The 21,852-nt window shown below is 48.9% G+C and overlaps 1 protein-coding gene across 1 annotated transcript; it reads left to right on the plus strand.

Moving 5' to 3' along the window:
- Positions 1–878: 878 nt before the first annotated feature.
- LOC100286217 (TMV response-related protein) lies at positions 879–1,813 on the plus strand. The gene has a single exon (NM_001159105.2). It carries the CDS (start codon positions 951–953, stop codon positions 1,698–1,700), a length of 750 nt encoding a protein of 249 aa, NP_001152577.2. The 5' UTR covers positions 879–950; the 3' UTR covers positions 1,701–1,813.
- The last annotated feature ends 20,039 nt before the right edge of the window (positions 1,814–21,852 follow it).

Consider the following 21,852-nt stretch of genomic DNA (forward strand, 5'->3'; position numbering starts at 1 on the left):
GTTGGCCGAAGATTAGGCATAGCGAGATGTTCTTGGCCGTGGCATCAATAATGGATGTGTTTTGACGTAGAAGATGGCGAGGGTAGAAAGGGTCAAACCTGTGACTCCTCCATGCCTAATGGTAAATGGCCTATGAGGAGAAAACAAGCAAAGGGGGAGCTGAAGAAAGGAGGGGGCACAAACAAAATATCACTTGGTAGAGCAATTTCTTACAGAGAAACAAAAAAAAAGAGATGATAATTTGCACGAGCGCAAATTATTGCTGGGGTTGGTCCGGTAGCACAAAAATATTTCTATAGCCTGGCCTATTATCTAGTACAGCACATAATAGGCTATCCCATACCACATTTTCAATGCTTATATTTATTTATTGAAGTTAATAATACAATACAACATGCCAACATCCATGTCGTTTTGTTAGGTTCAATAGTTGTCCCATATTTTCGTCAGAGGAAACCGTTTGTATTGTCGCAATTATCCCATCCAGTAGTCTGCGAACACGCGCGGAGCCCGAACGTCGCAATCTCGTGACGCTAGCCGTGACGATTCGAAGGCACCACTCGCTGTAGCGTCACCTGCGATGCGGAGGCTACCGTACTTTTCAGACAGTCAGCCAGCTCCTTCCGCGACCGCACTGCTCGGGCCTCGGGCGCAAGCAAGTGGCGGATCTGTCGTCCTTGGCTCTGTCCTCTGTTTGACCGCTCCTGCTGAGCTGCAGTACTCTGTCCTCTTCGCCCGTTGACGCGGACATGTGACGAGCTCACGTACGTCATCGCCTGAGCACAAGTCGATGTCTTGCCTTGGCCTCCACTCTCCAACTCCAAGCATCTCTCACTCTAGTCCCTCTATAAAAGCAGCAGCAACGGCTGCACTCGCCCGTGTCCATTTCAACTCTGCTCCATCCATATCCCATCACGAACCCACCAAAACATCCTCTCCGTCCCCGGTACATGCACAGAACCAGAGTCTGCAAGAGAAGAAGGCCAATGGGTTCGTGCGTCTCCCGCTCCGGCGCGATGTCGACGGCGGCGGAGTCCGTGCACGCGCTCACGGCCAAGGTCGTGGACCTCGACGGCTCCGTGGCGCAGTTCGCGCCGCCCGTCACGGCGCAAGAGGCCCTGGCCGCCACCGCCAGCGGAGCGCAGCCGTCGTCGTCGTCGCGCTTCCTCTGCTGCTCCGACGCGCTGGACTTCGACGCGCCCATCAGCGCGCTGGCCGCGCACGACGCGCTGCACCCGGGGCAGCTCTACTTCGCCCTGCCAGCGTCCATGCTCGGCCGGCCGCTGTCCGCCCAGGGCATGGCCGCGCTCGCCGTCAAGGCCTGCGCGGCTCTGGGGACAGCGCCGGTCGGCAGCGTCCCGTCGTCGTCGTCGTCGCTGGACAGAAGCGAGGCCCGTGCGGCCAGCAGCTGGCCGCAGCGGTGGCAGTCCACGGGACGAGTCGCGCCGCTCGTCGTCGTGCGCGCTGACGCGCACGGGGAGTGGAAGACTTACCCGGTGCACGGCGGGTACAAGGCGGCGCGTGTTGGCGGCGGCGGCGGCGGCGGCGACCAGACGGTGGGGAAGACGAAAAACGGAGTCGGTTACAAGGGTATCGCCCGTGACCTTGCACCCATTCAGAGGCTAAGCGTGATCGTGGAAGGAGCAGAGCTAGTGAGTGATCCATTCATTGAACAGTATTCAGTAGTACTAGTAAACTAGTACGGAGTAGTTTGATCAAGCCGGCAATTTAGTTTACCTGCTCCCCTGTTCCGTTTGAGAGGAGATCGGTGTACTGTGTACAATATGTTTTCAATAAAATTTTGATTCTTTGGTTCGTTGGTTGCAGTAAATATTTAGAATTCTGATAGTAACAGGCAAAATTTGGTGATTGCTGGACAAAATTACAAGAGCTATCAAAATGAATGCAGACTTGCATTGTTTTTATGTTAGTATATGCGCCTTTCCTGCTGTTGCTAACTGTAAGAGAATAAGTGACTGAAAGTGCCCATTCGTATTCATCGGAAGAAGCTTGTACATATACAAGAGGCGATTGGCTAGACTATCTGCTTCTAGCTCATAGGCTACGACTATCTCCACAGACTATCTATCTCAATCTCTATCTCACTCAATATTTTAAACTTTACTTTACAAACAGTGTTACAAAACAGTGTTCTACATGTCCGTATCTGTTGGAGTTGGCCTAACTGAAAGGCGCAGTACACTAGAACTTAACCGAATACGCCGTATCATGTACGCATGACCGAAGCAGTGCATAAATATACACATCAATTTCTGATCTTCCATCTCCGATCCAACTGTTGCTATAAAAATTGCAAAAAAGCCCTTGGGTACCTACCCCTCAATGCCATGGTTATTTTGTGGAAAACCCCTCATGTGGCCTTTCTTCCCCAAAGCACAGGGCTTACGAGATATGATATCGTGTTCATCGGGGCTTGAGCGCAGTCGTCGACCTCTCCTTCTACCGCTACCGTTGTTGATGTCGACTACCGGCGCCGACCTCGACTACCACCACCGATATCGCCTACAACCGTCGTCCTCGTCGTTACCGTCGTGTGGGCGCTGCTGCTACAGTTGAGAGAGAAAAATTGCAGCAGCAGCAGCTACAGTAAGGGCAACCAAACAACTTGTATATTATCAGTATTTAGAAATAATTACTTACATAACAACAATCAACTATGTAGAAGGTATAGATATTAGTATCTAGATGTCTCCATTGAAACACGTGGGCTAGCTTAGCATAGTCGCAATTAGGCACCGGTAGTTCAGGATGGACAGGTGCATCATTGCAAGATGCATCCAGATATAAAGTTTGAGGATAACCTCTCTTTCACCACTTATTCATACACCATGTCTCGTTCATCTATCAAAACGGAGAGTACTAAGAAAACAAACCTAATATATTTGGCTTCTAACACTAATATAAACAATTATTATTGACATACTAGTAAAAATGCTCGTCTACGGCCAAGACGACGACGACCAGGTGTCAACTCGCTGGAAAGGCTACTCCGTCATGCACGACGTTGCATGCAATCACATGCTCATCGGCGGTAGGTTCTTCAACAGAGACACGCTGCTCAGCAACCCAACTGTGGTGGACGCCAATTGGACACGTGAGACCGAGGGCCAAGGCACCCACACGCTCTCCACCACCGGCACCGCTAAGGCAGTGCGTCGTGGGCGCGTGTCGGTGGAGTGCACCACCGCCGCTGTGGGGGACAGATATCTCTCGGGTCCACTAGAAGGATAAAAGACCTCACGAAAGGTCTAAAGGCCCCATAATTCATAAGGTCATCCCCCTCGTGGGCCTGGGAGGAACGAGCAGTGAGACAAATCAGCACAAGGCCGGGTCGGTGCAAGCCCAGACGGCCCAACAACATCTGAGCAATAACTGCAAGCAGTGACCCGACCTTCCCGCACAGGAGCCCCGTACGTCGGAACTGGGCGAGGATGAGTCGGCTGAACTATAGGAAGATAGACTCAGTTAGTTCACTACTATTACGGCTCACGTTGTTATCATATCCACATGTAATGCCCCACGGTCGAGTATATAAGGCCTAGGGGGCACCCCTTCAAGACGATCAATCGAGAGAGAGACATCACCTGTCACTTAGCCATCCACCCTGCTCTCTACGTTTTCCGACACTAGAGAGCTCTCTTGTAACCCACCGCATAAAGCATCCCAGCCAGGACGTAGGGTGTTACGCATCTCAAAGTGGCCCGAACCTGTACACAACTGTCCACTATCTCTCGTGCATTTAGCACGAACCATCGAGCTACAGTCGATAACACTGTCCTACTCCAAAAAGCACCTTGAGGGGCAACCCCGGGTGCGCGGTCGGACCCGAAACACCGACAGCTGGCGCGCCAGGTAGGGGGTGTGTCATCGATCCAAGCTAGCTCAATGACCGTCACCTTCCAGCACAAGATCATCCTCCGCCCCGGATCCATATTCTGCTTCGGCACTATCTCATCTGTAGCGGATGAGAAGGGAACTCTGCATCGCCTCGCGGACCCGCCTGAGAGAAAGCCTTCCTCAGAAGTCTCCGAGAAAATCGGGGCGAGGCAGGAAAAAATGCAACCTCCGGCGCTCCTAAAAAAGATCACCCCCGGCAAGATAGGGGCTGAAGGTCCCTCAGCCCGGAGAACTCCGCTGTCCACATCTCCGACGAAAGAATGGACACGAATCACAAGGAAAAAGAAAGCAGAGGACCATCAAGCTGATCTTTCTGCACCTCCGCCCTCAAAGGAGAACAGAAAGAAGATCGCCGTGACAGCTACTCCATTCTACCCCGACGTCCTCTTCATCGGGAGAGTGGAGTCGCCCCCCGTCTCCGACGACGAGCCGACTGCACCCGGAGAGGAACCTCCTCAGCGGGAATCCCGCCGACGAAGGAACCGATGCCGAAATATCCGGCGACATCACGAGGCCGGAGAGCGGGACCCGGCGCAGCCTGTATCGCGAGACGAGGTCTCAGAGATAGGAGAAACTCCGGAGGAACGTGTCTTCACGGAACGAAGGAATTCCCGACGGCGTGATCGTCGACGGGCTCAAGAACAAGCCGAGCAGGAGGCAAGGCAATGTCGGGAAAATCCACTCTTCGGGCGCAACCTGAACCCCGACTTCGCCCGAGCCATGAACACACCGAGTGAAGTCGGAGGGGTACTGGCTCAGATAGCTGATGGCCTCCCTCGGACCCCCGACGCTGAGGGCTATCGACGGCTGTTCACTCAGACAGCCAATCACCTTCTACCTCTCGCTCACCCGCCGGACGATCTACGACAGGCCATCAACAGTCGCCGGGACGCGTGAAGCTCCAGCAATGCTTCGCGTGAACGACGACACGAGAACAAAATCCGTCGACGGGAAGAGTACGACCGGGACCATGGCATCCCAGCACGGAGCCAGGCTACCAGGACCGAGTCGGCCACGGCTTCAACTGGAGGTACCACCCGGGGACGGTCGAGGCACCACGACGATCACTCCCCTCCCCGGGACAGACAACATCATCGACGACAGGAGGACACGTGTGGAGTATCGGCACTTACTCCACGCCTCAGGGCCATTCAATGGCCCCCTAACTTCAAGGTATCCAACGTCGACAAATATGAACCTAAGCAGGATCCAGGAGGCTGGCTGGCCGTCTACACCACCGCTGCTCGAGCTACTGGGGCGACCGAGGACGTAATGACCGCGTTCTTACCTATTGTCCTCGGGCAAGACGCGCTGCAATGGCTACGACACCTACCCCGACACTGCATCAACGACTGGAGCGACTTCAGTCGGCGCTTCACCGCCAACTTTTAGTCCCTCTCCGACAAACCGGCGCAACCATGGGACCTCAAATCCATCAAGCGCCGGGGGGACGAAACTCTCCGGTCGTACCTCAAAAGGTTCTAGACCATGAGAAATCGTATCCCCGAGGTCGCGGAGGCAGCAGTGACCGAGGACTTCTACAGAGGATCCAATGACTCGGCCTTCGTCCGAACCATATTACAGAAGGCATCGACTACCTCCGAGCAACTATTCTGGGAAGCCGACCTCTACATCACCACCGACGAGCGAGCTCAGGACCTCATCGGAGGAGTAAAACCAGCACCAGCGGCACCGCGACGCGACACGAATCAGCAGCCCGACAAGCGTTGGGAGAAGAGACCTCGTGAAGAAGCCCACGCCGCCGGACCACCTGCCTCTCGCGCCCGGGGAGGACCTCGTGGAGGTGAACGCACGCTGGACGACATCCTCGACGCCCAGTGCCCGTACCACAAGGACATGCGCCACACCCTTCGGAACTGTAGAGATTTCAAGCACTCCGTCGGGCACGGCCGACCTTTCCAACCTCTACCTCCTCCTCCGCCGCGAGGAGGACCAGGAGAACCGCGATAACCCCAGCAACAGCAGGAAGGAGGAGGTGGAGCCTTCCCGCGTGTCGACAGAGAGGTCAACGTCATCTTCGGTGGACACGGATCACAGGAGAACAAGAGACAACAAAAGATCAACGATCGCCAAATACTGGTGGCGACCACCGGTCCTCCCGCCCCATACCGATGGTCGGAGCACCCGATCACCTTCACTCGGGCAGATCATTGGCTCAACTTCGACCACCCAGGCAAATACCCGCTCCTCGTCGATCCGGTGATCCGAGAGAGCAGGGTGAAGAAGGTATTAGTGGACGGGGGGGGGGAGCAGCATCAACGTCACCTTCCCCCGGACACTCCAAGGCTTGGGAGTTCACCTCAAAGAGCTCCACGAGTCAGATACTCCTTTCTTCGGCATCGTGCCGACTGAAGAAGAATACTTGTTGGGCCACATCTACATGTCGGTCACCTTCGGAACTCCGGAGAACTACAGAACCGAGTTCCTAAGGTTCGAAGTGGCGAACTTCGACTGCGAGTACAACGCCATCATCGGGAGGCCTGGATTGGCGAAATTCATGGCCATTCCGCATTACACATACATGATATTTAAGATGCCAGGGCCGCAAGGGATCATAACTGTGCGCGCTGACTTCCAAGGCGCCACAAAATGTTTCCGAGTGGCCATCCAGGCGGCCCTCACCACCAAACCATCGGCGACTTCTTCCGCGCAGGCAAACTCTAAGCCTGAGGAAGACCTCGCGGTACCCGCGAACGAGGCTCAAGCTGCGACCTCTATGCGGCCGACTGAAGAAACCAAAAGAGTCAACCTTGGGTTCACTGATGAACGCAAAACCGCCATCATCAGCTCCAGCCTGGATGACAAATAGGAAGGCGCGCTCATCCAGTTCTTGCAAGATAATCGTGACGTGTTCGCATGGCAACCTGCAGATATGCCGGGAGTTCCAAGAGAACTGGCCGAGCACAAATTGAAGCTCTACCCCCAGGCGAGGCCGATCCGACAAAAGTTACATCGTTTCACGCCCGACAAGAGAGAGGCCATTCGTGCTGAGCTGGCTCGCTTGGTCACGGCTGGATTTATTAGAGAGGTGTTACATCCCGAGTGGTTAGCCAACCCTGTTCTTGTACTCAAAAAGAATAAAGTGGATTGGCGCATGTGCGTCGACTATACGGATCTCAACAAACACTGTCCAAAGGATCCCTTCGGGCTCCCTAGGATAGATCAGGTGGTAGATTCCACCGCTGGATGTTCTATGCTGTCCTTCTTGGATTGCTACTCTAGGTATCATCAGATTAGCCTGGCGAAAGAAGACGAGGAAAAAACAGTGTTCATCACTCCATTCGGTGCTTTCTGCTATACCTCCATGTCGTTCGGCCTCAAAAATGCTGGAGCAACTTATCAGAGAGCTATTCAGACATGCTTAGCCGATCACTGGGGCAAGCGTGTGGAAGCTTATGTGGATGATGTGGTGATCAAAACATAAAGTTCGGAAAATTTCATTGAAGATTTACAACTGGTTTTCAACAGTCTACGGCGATATCGATGGAAGCTTAATCCCGAAAAATGTGTTTTCGGGGTACCAACAGGAAAGTTACTCGGGTTTATTGTCAGCCACCGAGGAATTGAAGCTAATCTAGAAAAGATCGAAGCTATCATGAGGATGGAGGCACTGCGATCACAGAAGAAAGTTCAAAGACTTACCGGATGTATGGCAACCCTGAGCAGATTCATATCCAGGCTGGGAGAAAAAGGCTTACCATTTTATAAGTTACTCAAGAAGGTGGACAAGTTATAGTGGACTTCAGAAGCACAGGAAACCCTAGATGCACTGAAAAAGTTCTTGACAACACCACCAGTGCTGAAACCACCACGTCGAGCCACGCCGACTCAACCATCTGAAGAGCTGCTGCTATATATCTCTTGCACGACTCACGTGGTGAGCACCGCGTTGGTAGTCGAGCGAGCAGAAGAAGGACATGCATACCCAGTACAACATCCTGTTTATTTCATCAGTGAAGTTCTGGGTCCCTCGAAGAAGAAATACCCTCAAGTTCAGAAGCTATTATATGCAGTACTTCTAACTGCACGCAAGTTCCGTCACTACTTCGACGACCACAAAGTCATAGTAGTCACGGGATTTCCGATAGGAGATATTCTTCACAACAAAGAGGCCATCGAGAGAATAGCCAAGTGGGCCTGCGAGCTGGGATCTCATGACATCGAATTTCGACCTCGCACTGCCATTAAAACTCAAGCACTGGTTGACTTCGTATCAGAGTGGACCGAACAACAAGTACCGGATAACCCAGAAACTGCAGAAGTATGGCGAATGTATTTTGATGGCTCGTTAAAGCTGCAAAGAGCAGGCGCAGGGATCCTCTTTACCGCACCTGGAGGCGAGCATCTCAGATATGCCCTTCAGTTGTTATTTCCAGCCTCTAACAATGCAGCAGAATATGAAGCTCTGATTTATGGACTGAACATTGCTATATCACTGGGCATCAAGAGACTGATGGTATATGAAGATTCTCTGGTAGTCATAAGTTAGATAAACAAAGAATGGGATTGTTCGAGCGATTCGATGGGAAAATACTGCACTGCCGTCCGGAAACTAGAAGATAAATTTGAAGGTCTGGAATTTCACCATGTAGAAAGAGATCAAAACATGGCAGCTGATGTATTGTCCAAGCTAGGATCCAGTCGAACTCAGGTCCCACCTGGAATCTTTGTTCAAGAAATACCACACCCAAGCATCTCACTGGATCAAGCAGAAGAGTGTAATACCTTGAGCCAACCAGAGTCAGATCCTGATGACTGGAGGAGGCCGATCATCAAATATATAAAAAATGAGGAGGAGCCAGATGACAAGAATACAGCCGAGCGCATCGCAAGACAATCAGCTCACTATACACTCATTGGGGAAACACTATATAGAAGGGGTGCATCAGGAGTCCTCATGAAAAGCATTCTCTCAGCCACTGGAAAGCAACTTCTGGATGAAGTCCATGCTGGGCAATGTGGAGTACACGCAACATCCAGGACCCTAGTTGGGAAAGTTTTTAGGTCAGGTTTCTATTGGCCAACAGCGAAGAGTGACGCAGCCGAGTTAGTCCAGAGGTGTGAAGCTTGCCAGTACGTGTCAAAACAGCAGCATCTACCAGCACAACAGCTGCAGACTATACCCATAACTTGGTCGTTCGCGTGCTAGGGATTGGATATGATTGGACCTTTCAAAAAAGCTCAAGGAGGATACACTCATGTACTGGTGGCTATCGACAAATTCACTAAATGGATAGAGTTCAAACCCATTGCTTCTCTAACTTCAGCTAAGGCAGTGGAATTCATACAAGATATAATATTTAGGTTCGGGATACCAAATAGCATCATAACCGACCTAGGATCCAACTTCACCAGTTCAGAATTCTTCGATTTCTGTGAGCAAAAGAGCATTCAGATCAAATATGCCTCGGTGGCACATCCAAGGGCCAACGGGCATGTAGAAAGAGCTAACAGGATGATATTAGAAGCACTCAGAAAGAAAGTCTTCGACAAGAACGAGAAATTCGCAGGAAAATGGATCAGAGAACTGCCATACGTAGTCTGGAGCCTGAGAACTCAACCCAGTCGAGCTCTGCATGGAAATACTCCCTTCTTTATGGTTTATGGTTCGGAGGCAGTGCTACCTGCCGATCTCAAGTTCGGGGCACCAAGGTTAATCTTTGATGACATAGCAGAAGCTGAAGCTACTAGGCTAGAAGACGTTGACGTACTCAAAGAAGAGCGACTGAATACGGTGATTCAATCAGCGCGATACCAGCAAACTCTGAGGCGCTATCATGATAAGGCCATACGGCGTCGATCCTTCGCAGTGGGAGATCTCGTCCTCCGCCGAATTCTAACGGGGGAGGGACAGCATAAATTGTCACCTCTATGGGAAGGACCATTCATAGTAGCAGAAGTCACTCGACCGGGATCATATCGCCTCACTCAGATGGACAGAACGGAAATTGGGAACTCATGGAACATAGAACATCTCAGGAAGTTCTACCCATAGCTACATCACGGAGGCTCTCGGAACAACGATGTATTCTGTAAATTGAGAAAAATATCATCAATAAAAAAGGTTTCAAAGGCACTCAGATTGTTCACTGTCAATTGGCACGCTTACTTAACTCGGGGTGACCACTATGCCCTGCTAACGGAGCAATCGGCTTAAGTCGGCAATGACTTAAGGCGGTGCGACATGCTCACGCTTACTTAACTCAGGGTGACCACTATGCCCTGCTAACGGAGCAATCGGCTTAAGTCGGCAACGACTTAAGGCGGTGCGACATGCTCACGCTTACTTAACTCGGGGTGACCACTATGCCCTGCTAACGGAGCAATCGGCTTAAGTCGGCAACAACTTAAGGCGGTGCGATATGCTCACGCTTACTTAACTCAGGGTGACCACTATGCCCTGCTAACGGAGCAATCGGCTTAAGTCGGCAACGACTTAAGGCGGTGCGACATGCTCACGCTTACTTAACTCGGGTTGACCACTATGCCCTGCTAACGGAGCAACCGGCTTAAGTCGGCAACGACTTAAGGCGGTGCGACATGCTCACGCTTACTTAACTCGGGGTGACCACTATGCCCTGCTAACGGAGCAATCGGCTTAAGTCGGCAACGACTAAACGCGGTGCGACATGCTCACGCTTACTTAACTCAGGGTGACCACTATGCCCTGCTAACGGAGCAATCGGCTTAAGTCGGCAACGACTTAAGGCGGTGTGACATGCTCACGCATACTTAACTCGGGGTGACCACTATGCCCTACTAACGGAGCAATCGGTTTAAGTCGGCAATGACTTAAGGCGGTGCGAAATGCTCACGCTTATCTAAAACTCGGGGTGACCACTACACCCTACTAGCGGAGCAGACGGTTTAAATTGATGCTAATTTAAATGTTCACAAAGAATCACAGAAGTAAGGATGGGATGAGCAACACACACAAGACACAAAATCAGAGCAACAATACGCACACAAGTCACAACTTGAGCTCTCAACACAACTCAAAGAGTTCTCTACTCAAATGGAGCTCTAGTTGCTATCACAAAGAATCGAATGCGCGGAAATGAGGTCTTGGTGCTTAGGAATGCTCAAGGGATGCTTGGTTTCCTTCTCCATGCGCCTAGGGGTCCCTTTTATAGCCCCAAGGCAGCTAGGAGCTGTTGAGAGCATTCCAGGAAGGCAATTCTTGCCTTCTGTTGCTTGGCGCACCAGACAGTCCGGTGCACCACCGGACACTGTCCGGTGCGGATTTCTTTCCTGTTTTGGCGCAGCCGACCGTTGGCAGTTTGGAGCCATTGGCGCACCGGACACTGTCCGGTGCACACCGGACAGTCCGGTGAATTTTAGTCGTACGCCGCCGACGATTTCCCGAGGGCGGCCTTTTCACCAGAGCCAGCCTGGCGCACCGGACACTGTCCGGTGCACCCAGACTGAGCAGACTCTTGGCTGCTTCGAGCCAAGCTTTTCCAATTGTGTTTTCTCTGATTCTAGCACTTAGACACATTTGTTAGTACACAAAAACCACTGTACTAAGTCTAGAATCATACCTTTGTATTGATTTGCACCTTGTCCACCATTTGGCATAGTTTATCACTTAAGCACTTGTGTTGGACACTAAATCACCAAAATACTTAGAAATGGCCCAAGGGCACATTTCCCTTTCAATCTCCCCTTTTTGGTGATTTATGCCAACACAACATAAAGCAACTAAAAGAGGTGCAATATCAATGCAATTTCGAACAAGAAATAATTTCGATTCAAATTTGGCATATTTGGATCATTCTTTGCCACCACTTGGTTTGTTTTTGCAAATCAAACTCAATTTCCTATCTCTAAGTCAGATTCACTTGTAGAGAATTAAAGAGAGGTATTCCAAGAGAAATTGATCAAAGGTTCAAAAACTCCCCCTTTTTCCCATAATCAAGCATTCTCCCCACAAGAGACAGACTTTTAGCACTAAGAGACAATAAGAGTATTTTGACAACACAAAACTCTACTCTACTATTTTCAATATTATCAAGTGGTAGCTGATCCATTTCTTGCTTTGGCCTTATTTTCTCCCCCTTTGGCATCAAGCACCAAAACGGGATCAATCTTGGCCCTTAAACCCCATTGCCTCACCAAAATCTTCAACTAAGAGTAAAAAGGCAATAAGAATATGAAGACGAACTTGGAGTGAGTTACCCTCTCATCGGAGTGCAGTGGAAGTCTTGCATGGTCCAAGTTCATCTTTCCCTTTCAATCTACCTTTGAGACTAAATCAAGTAAACTCAAGCACACGGTTAGTCTCAAAGGGTCAAGTTGTAGCATGCCTCCCCCTAAATAAGTGCATCACTTGCAATTGGACTTGTGAGATCCGGGGATCAAGAGTACAACTTGAGCACCATAAATAAACAACAAAATGCATAAGGAACATGATCAAAGGCATAAACACATGTATGCTACAAATCAATCCAAGTTCCGCGAATCTAAGACATTTAGCTCACTACGCAGCCTGCAGAAGGTCTTTTCATCTAAAGGCTTGGTAAAGATATCAGCTAGCTGGTTCTCGGTGTTAACATAAAACACTTCGATATCTCCCTTTTGCTGGTGGTCTCTCAAAAAGTGATGCCGGATGTCAATGTGCTTTGTGCGGCTGTGTTCAACAGGATTGTCTGCCATGCGGATAGCACTCTAATTGTCACATAGGAGTGGGACTTTGCTCAGATTGTAGCCAAAGTCCCGGAGGGTTTGCCTCATCCAAAGTAGTTGCGTGCAACACTGTCCTGCGGCAACATACTCGGCCTCAGCGGTGGATAGGGCAACGAAAGTTTGTTTCTTAGAACTCCACGACACCAGGGACCTTCCTAAGAATTGGCATGTCCCCGATGTACTCTTCCTATCGACCTTACATCCAGCATAATCGGAGTCTGAATATCCAATTAAGTCAAAGGTAGACCCCTTTGGATACCAGATCCCGAAGCAAGGCGTAGCAACTAAATATCTAAATATTCGCTTCACAGCCACTAAGTGACATTCCCTTGGATCAGATTGAAATCTAGCACACATGCATACACTAAGCATAATATCCGGTCTACTAGCACATAAATAAAGCAAGGAACCTATCATGGACCGGTATGCTTTTTGATCAACGGACTTACCTCCTTTGTTGAGGTCGACGTGACCGTCAGTTCCCATTGGAGTCTTTGCGGGCTTGGCGTCCTTCATCCCAAACTGCTTGAGCAAGTCTTGCGTATACTTCGTTTGGGAGATGAAAGTGCCGTCCTTGAGTTGCTTCACTTGGAACCCAAGGAAGTAGTTCAACTTGCCCATCATTGACATCTCAAACTTTTGAGTCATCACCCTGCTAAACTCTTCACAAGACTGTTGGTTAGTAGAACCAAATATTATGTCATCGACATAAATTTGGCACACAAATAAGTCACCATCACATGTCTTAGTGAAAAGAGTTGGATCGGCTTTCCCAACCTTGAAGGCATTAGCAATTAAAAAGTCTCTAAGGCATTCATACCATGCTCTTGGGGCTTGCTTAAGTCCATAGAGCGCCTTAGAGAGCTTACACACATGGTCGGGATACCGTTCATCCTCAAAGCCAGGGGGTTGCTCTACGTACACCTCCTCTTTGATTGGCCCGTTGAGGAAAGCGCTCTTAACATCCATTTGGTACAACCTGAAAGAATGGTGAGCGGCATAAGTTAACAAAATACGAATCGACTCTAGCCTAGCCACAGGAGCAAAAGTCTCCTCAAAGTCCAAACCTGCGACTTGGGCATAACCTTTTGCCACAAGTCGAGCATTGTTCCTTGTCACCACCCCGTGCTCGTCCTGTTTGTTGCGGAACACCCACTTGGTTCCCACAACATTTTGCTTGGGACGCGATACCAGTGTCCAAACTTCACTACGCTTGAAGTTGTTGAGCTCTTCCTGCATGGCCAACACCCAGTCCGGATCTAGCAAGGCCTCTTCTACCCTGAAGGGCTCAATAGAAGAGACAAAAGAGTAATGCTCACAAAAATTAACTAATCTAGAGCGAGTGGTTACTCCCTTGCTAATGTCACCCAAAATCTGGTCGACGGGATGGTTCCTTTGAATCATCGCTCGGACTTGAGTTGGAGGAGCCTGTGGTGCTTCTTCCTCTTCAACTTGGACATCTTGTGCTCCCCTTGATCACACGCCTCTTCTTGATGAATTTGTTCATCGTCTTGAGTTGGGGGATGCACCATTGTTGAGGAAGAAGGTTGATCTTGCTCCTTTTGTTCCTGTGGCCTCACATCTCCAATTGCCATGGTGCGCATTGCGGCCGTTGGAATGTCTTCTTCATCTACATCATCAAGATCAACAACTTGCTCTCTTGGAGAGCCATTAGTCTCATCAAATACAATGTCGCTAGAGACTTCAACCAAACCCGATGATTTGTTGAAGACCCTATACGCCTTTGTATTTGAGTCATAACCTAACAAAAACCCTTCTATAGCTTTGGGAGCAAACTTAGAATTCCTACCTTTCTTCACTAGAATGTAGCATTTACTCCCAAATACACGAAAGTACGAAACGTTGGGTTTGTTACCGGTTAGAAGCTCATATGACGTCTTCTTGAGGAGACGATGAAGGTAGACCCGGTTTATGGCGTGGCAAGCCGTGTTCACGGCTTCCGACCAAAATTGCTCGGGGGTCTTGAACTCTTCAAGCATCGTCCTTGCCATATCAATGAGCATCATGTTCTTCCTCTCTACCACACCATTTTGCTGTGGTGTGTAGGGAGCGGAGAATTCGTGCTTCATTCCTTCCTCCTCAAGGTACTCCTCCACTTGAAGGTTCTTGAACTCGGACCCGTTGTCGCTCCTTATCTTCTTCACCTTGAGCTCAAACTCATTTTGAGCTCTCCTTAGGAAGCGCTTGAGGGTCCCTTGGGTTTCTGTTTTATCCTGCAAAAAGAATACCCAAGTGAAGCGGGAAAAGTCATCAACAATAACAAGACCATACTTACTTCCTCCTATGCTTAGATAGGCGACGGGTCCGAAGAGGTCCATATGCAGTAGCTCCAGGGGTCTTGATGTAGTCATCACGTTCTTGATGTGATGAGCACTTCCCACTTGTTTACCTGCTTGACAAGTTGCACAAGGTCTATCTTTTTCGAAATGCACATTTGTTAGTCCTAACACATGTTCTCCCTTTAGAAGTTTGTGAAGGTTCTTCATCCCCACATGTGCTAGACGGCGATGCCACAGCCAGCCCATGCTAGTCTTAGCAATTAAGCATGCATCTAGACCGGCCTCCTCCTTTGCAAAATCAACTAAATAGAGTTTGTCGTCTAGTACACCCTTAAAAGCTAGTGAACCATCACTCCTTCTAAAGACAGACACATCTACATTTGTGAATAAGCAATTATATCCCATATTACATAATTGACTAACTGACAAAAGATTATAACCTAGCGACTCTACTAAAAATACATTGGAGATAGAGTGCTCATTTGAGATGGCAATCTTGCCTAAGCCTTTAACCTTGCCTTGATTCCTGTCACCGAATATGATTGAATCTTGGGAATCTTTATTCTTGACGTAGGAGGTGAACATCTTCTTCTCCCCTGTCATGTGGTTTGTGCATCCGCTGTCGATAATCCATCTTGATCCCCCGGATGCATAAACCTGCAAGGCAAATTAGGCTTGGGTTTTAGGTACCCAACTCTTGTTGGGTCCTACAAGGTTAGTGACAATAGTCTTAGGAACCCAAATGCAAGTTTTGTCTCCCTTGCATTTTGCCCCTAATTTCCTAGCAACCACTTTCTTATCCTTTCTACAAATAGCAAAGGAAGCATTGAAAGCATGGTAAATTGTAGAATGTTCATTACTTACTTTCCTAGGTACATGAACAACATTTCTTCTAGGCATATGATGAACAACATTTTTCCTAGCAAAATTTCTATCATGCATAATAGAAGAACTTGAAGCAATCATGGCATGTGAATCAAAAGCATCATAACTTCTATGAACATTCCTAGAATATCTCCTATCATGGTACATGAAAGCATGGTTCTTTTGAGCACTATTAGCCACAGGGGCCTTCCCTTTCTCCTTGGCGGAGATGGGAGCCTTATGACTGGTTAAGTTCTTGGCTTCTCTCTTAAAGCCAAGCCCATCCTTAATTGAGGGGTGTCTACCAATGGTGTAGGCATCCCTTGTAAATTTTAGTTTATCAAATTCATTTTTGCTAGTCTTAAGTTGGGCATTAAGACTAGCCACTTCATCATTTAACTTTGCAATAGAAACTAGGTGTTCACTACAAGCATCAATATTAAGATCTTTACACCTATTGCAAATCACAACATGTTCTTCACAAGAGTTAGATCTATTTGCTACTTCTAGTTTAGCATTTAAATCATCATTAACACTTTTTAAACTAGAAATGGTCTCATGGCAAGTAGATAGTTCACAAGAAAGCATTTCATTCCTTTTAACTTCTAAAGCAAGAGATTTTTGTGCCTCTACAAATTTATCATGTTCTTCATACAAAAGATCCTCTTGCTTTTCTAACAATCTATTCTTATCATTCAAAGCATCAATCAATTCATTGATCTTATCAATTTTAGTCCTATCTAATCCTTTGAATAAACTAGCATAGTCTATTTCATCATCGCTAGATTCATCATCACATGAGGAGGCATAAGTAATAGCATTTCGAGTACTTACCTTCTTCTCCTTTGCCATGAGGCAGGTGTGATGCTCGTTGGGGAAGAGAGACGATTTGTTGAAGGCGGTGGCGGCGAGTCCTTCGTCGTTGGAGTCGGACGAAGAGCAATCTGAATCCCACTCCTTTCCAAGGTGTGCCTCGCCTTTAGCCTTCTTGTAAACCTTCTTGTTCTCTCTTTTCCCATTCTTTCCTTGTTCCTGGTCACTATCATTATCGGGACAATTAGCAATAAAGTGACCAATCTTACCACACTTGAAGCAGGAGCGCTTTCCCTTCGTCTTGCTCTTTTTGGGATGATCCTTACGACCCTTTAGCGCCGTCTTGAAGCGCTTGATGATGAGGGCCATTTCTTGCTCATTGAGCCCAGCCGCCTCAATTTGCGCCACCTTGCTAGGTAGCGCCTCCCTGCTACTTGTTGCCTTGAGAGCGATGGCTTGAGGCTCATGAATTGGACCATTCAACACCTCATCGACGTATCTTGCCTCCTTGATCATCATCCGCCCGCTTACGAACTTTCCAAGTATTTCTTCGGGCGACATCTTGGTGTACCTAGGATTTTCACGAATATTGTTTACAAGATGTGGATCAAGGATAGTGAAAGACCTTAGCATTAGGCAGACGACGTCGTGGTCCGTCCATCGCGTGCTTCCATAGCTCCTTATTTTGTTGACGAGGGTCTTGAGCCTGTTGTATGTTTGGGTTGGCTCCTCCCCCCTAATCATTGCGAACCTTCCTAGTTCGCCTTCCACTAACTCCATCTTGGTGAGCATGGTGACGTCGTTCCCCTCATGTGAGATCTTGAGGGTGTCCCAAATCTACTTGGCGTTGTCCAAGCCGCTCACCTTATGGTACCCATCCCTGCACAATGAGGCTAACAACACAGTAGTAACTTGTGCATTTTTATGAATTTGTTCATTGATGAACAAGGGACTATTCGTGCTATCAAATTGCATTCCATTTTCTACTATCTCCCATATACTTGAATGGAGAGAAAACAAGTGACTACGCATTTTGTGACTCCAAAATTCGTAGTCCTCTCCATCAAAGTGTGGAGGTTTGCCAAGAGGAATGGAAAGCAAATGTGCATTTGAACTATGCGGAATACGAGAGTAATCAAAAGAAAAGTTCGAGTTAACCGTCTTCTTTTTCTCGTAGTCGTTGTCATCGTTGTCCTTTTGGGAAGAAGAGGACTCGTCGCTGTCGTCGTAGTAGATGATCTTCTTGATGCGCCTCTTCTTCTTCTCGTCCTTCTTCTTATGACTTGAGCCTGAGTCAGTAGGCTTGTCGTCTTTCGGCTCATTGATGAAGGACTCCTTCTCTTTGTCATTGATCACTATCCCCTTTCCCTTAGGATCCATCCCTTCGGGCGATTAGTCCATTTCTTGAAGAGAACGGCTCTGATACCAATTGAGAGCACCTAGAGGGGGGTGAATAGGTGATCCTGTAAAAACTTGAAACTTAATGTCACAAAACTTGATTAGGAGTTAGCACAATAAAGCTAAGTGGCTAGAGAGAAGTTCTTGCAAAACACAATAACCACAAGGAGATCAACACAGAGAGGCACAGTGGTTTATCCCGTGGTTCGGCCAAGTCCAACACTTGCCTACTCCATGTTGTGGTGTCCCAACGGACGAGGGTTGCACTCAACCCCTCTCAAGCGGTCCAAAGACCCACTCGAATACCATGATGTTTTGCTTTGTTTCACTATATCCCGTTTGCGAGGAATCTCCACAACTTGGAGCCTCTCTCCCTTACAATTTGATGTTCACAAAGAATCACAGAAGTAAGGATGGGATGAGCAACACACACAAGACACAAAATCAGAGCAACAATACGCACACAAGTCACAACTTGAGCTCTCAACACAACTCAAAGAGTTCTCTACTCAAATGGAGCTCTAGTTGCTATCACAAAGAATCGAATGCGCGGAAATGAGGTCTTGGTGCTTAGGAATGCTCAAGGGATGCTTGGTTTCCTTCTCCATGTGCTTAGGGGTCCCTTTTATAGCCCCAAGGCAGCTAGGAGCCGTTGAGAGCATTCCAGGAAGGCAATTCTTGCCTTCTGTTGCCTGGCGCACCGGACAGTCCGATGCACCACCGGACACTGTCCGGTGCGGATTTCTTTCCTGTTTTGGCGCAGCCGACCGTTGGCAGTTTAGAGCCGTTGGCGCACCGGACACTGTCCGGTGCACATCGGACAGTCCGGTGCCCCCATCTGACCGTTGGCTCGGCCACGCGTCACGTGCGGATTGCGTGGCCGACCGTTGGCCCGGCCGACCGTTGGCTCACCGGACAGTCCGGTGCACACCGGACAGTCCGGTGAATTTTAGTCGTACGCCGCCGACGATTTCCCGAGGGCGGCCTTTTCACCAGAGCCAGCCTGGCGCACCGGACACTGTCTGGTGCACCATCGGACAGTCCGGTGCACCCAGACTGAGCAGACTCTTGGCTGCTTCGAGCCAAGCTTTTCCAATTGTATTTTCTCTGATTCTAGCACTTAGACACATTTGTTAGTACACAAAAACCACTGTACTAAGTCTAGAATCATACCTTTGTATTGATTTGCACCTTGTCCACCATTTGGCATAGTTTATCACTTAAGCACTTGTGTTGGACACTAAATCACCAAAATACTTAGAAATGGCCCAAGGGCACATTTCCCTTTCAACCTTGACATCCAGCTAAGCGGTCTCTAGCTCCTGGGCGATGGATTTCTTGGAAGCACGCAGATCCTTAATGACAACATCTTTGGTCGATATCAACTGCCTGAGGCGAATCACGTCATCCAAGGATTCCTGCAGCTTATAACGATGATTGTCTAACTCCTCCCTGGTGAAGCGATGACTCCTCTCCAAGATAGTCAACGAGTTGCTGGAGTCACGGTATAGCCTGTCAAGATTGTCACGAGAAGTAACAAGGGCACGTTTTTCTTCCTGCAAACAAGAATCAGCTTCTTCAAACATCAAGCAAACAATAAGAACACAGCAAAACAAAGCCCGGATTCACAGGTCACCTTTTCAGAGTCGAGCTGAGCGCGGAGAGTAGAGTTCAGCGTGTTAGCATCATTCAGAGAAGCAGAAACCCGGGCCAGTTCAGTTTGACCTTGAGAATACTTTTCCTCGAGATCAGAGCACCGCGGGCCAGTTCAGCTTGACCTCGAGAATGTTTTTCTTCAAGATCAGAAAGTTGTCGAGCCATATCTGGCAAGAAACAGTCAAGCAAAGGTGTTAAAAATAAGAAGCAGTTTAATCAGGTAGCCGAAAAGAAGCAAAAGATCACTGACCAGCATTTGCCGCCTCTAAGTCAGAAACACGTCGCTGAAGCAGCACCGGATTCCAACGCGCCAGAGACAAAGCTCCTTCTGGGATAGAAGCACCCTGCAACTTCAACCGACTAGACATCTCATCGACCAACGCCTCGCATTAAAAAGCATACAAGCGTCAGAACAATCATCTTCCGAATCAGAGGGATTTTGTCCTCTTCTTCATAATCCTCATCAACAACACGGACAACACACCCATTGGGATCAGCGTGAGATGGGTCACACCCATTGGGATCAGCTTCAGTAAATTTAGGCACTGGCACTTCTTCAGCAACAGGAGCAGAAGGACCGGCATCATGATCCAAGCTAGACACCCGACGAAGACGTCTCTTCTTCTTTTTCTCCCCCTCAGCAGGAAAAGAGGCTTGATCGGCTCGGCGAGAACGCTTCGGACGAACATTGACAGACTTCTGAGCGTCCAAAGCTTTGTCAGCCTCAGGGATGGGCGCCACCACCAATGTTTCAGCAGGAGCGGCATCAGAGGAATCCTCAGCTAACATATCAAGCATGGCACTTATCTCTACATCACTTGGATTCAAAGGCACCTCAAAATGAACATGCCTCTCGTCGTCAAAAATTTCTCCGAGCGAGGCAACCAAAGCACTAACTTCTTCAGGAGAGGGTCACACTCTAAGACCCAAACCGCTATCACCAGCAGGAGGATTTGACACAAAATTATTAAAAGCCTGGGAAGGAGGCAAATTCTAGGCCGAGTATGCAATAGGGGCGCCGATGTTCGATACCTTGCCTCTGAGTATCATCTCAAGCCGGCTCACTAAGTTCACAGTAGGAATTCTTCTGTTGGTTACCCGGGTTGAGTCAGCCAAGCCTCGGTACAGATAAGCCGGATATGCTGTCTTTCAGTGGTTGAATGTTCTTGAAAACAAAGTCAGCGACCACAGCTTCTACAGTCAGACCCCTTTCTTTCAGCAATCCAACTTCTGCTAACAAAACCCCTGCTTCAGCCACTTCCTGATCCATGGGGGACTCGGTCTAGCTCGGAGTACGAACATCCGGCTGTCTCCCTGACCGTGGGGTGAGGGAATTCCCATGATTCTCCACGATGAACCATTCCAGGTGCCATCCCTTGATGCTGTCCTTGAGGGGGATGTCGAGGTAATCAGTCTTCCTTCTGCGGCGCATCTCCAAGCTCGCGCCCCCCACCAGCTTGTGCTGCCCCCCGGCCATCCCAAGCCGACAGTGGTACAGATACTTCCAAAGGCCAAAGTGGGGCAAAACTCCAAGAAAGGCTTCACATAAATGAACAAAAACAGAAACTTGCAGAATGGAATTGGGATTCAGATGGGTCAGATTCAGGCGATAGAAATCAAGGAGACCACGGAAGAAAGGAGAAATGGGCAAAGCAAGTCCGCGGATGAGAAAAGGAACGTAAATGACAGATTTGTGGGTGCCCTCTGTTGGAACAGTGACCCCACGGCAAATCCACCACGAGCAGAGCTCCTTCGGAGGAAGAACCCCGATAGAAACGAGATGAAGAAGGTCGGATTCGGAGACAACAGACATATGGTTACCTGCGAAGGGCAACTGACTGTTGGGATCAATAGGGGGAATAATTGCGACGGATGAACTCAAAGCTTTCCGCTTGGGCGCCATCTCAACCGCGCTGGCGAGCGGAGCAGAAGCAATGTTGCAGGAAAGCAGAGAAAGCCTGGATGCAAAAAGCTAAGCAAAACCTAGGGCACGGAGCGTGGAGGCGTGCGACAGTGCAGTACATATGGGGTTTTTCCGAGCCAGATGTCGTTTCCAAGAAAGTGCCCAGTCATCACCCAGCGGTTATTTCTAAAACGCTGGCGTGCCATGTCATCACTCAGCTGCTATTTCTAAAAAAAGCTGGCGCGCCATGTCATCACTCGGCCGTTATTTCCAAAATGGCCAACGCGGCTCAAA

This window comes from Zea mays, chromosome 7 (genome assembly GCF_902167145.1).
Source record: "Zea mays cultivar B73 chromosome 7, Zm-B73-REFERENCE-NAM-5.0, whole genome shotgun sequence".
Taxonomy (NCBI): Eukaryota; Viridiplantae; Streptophyta; class Magnoliopsida; order Poales; family Poaceae; genus Zea; species Zea mays.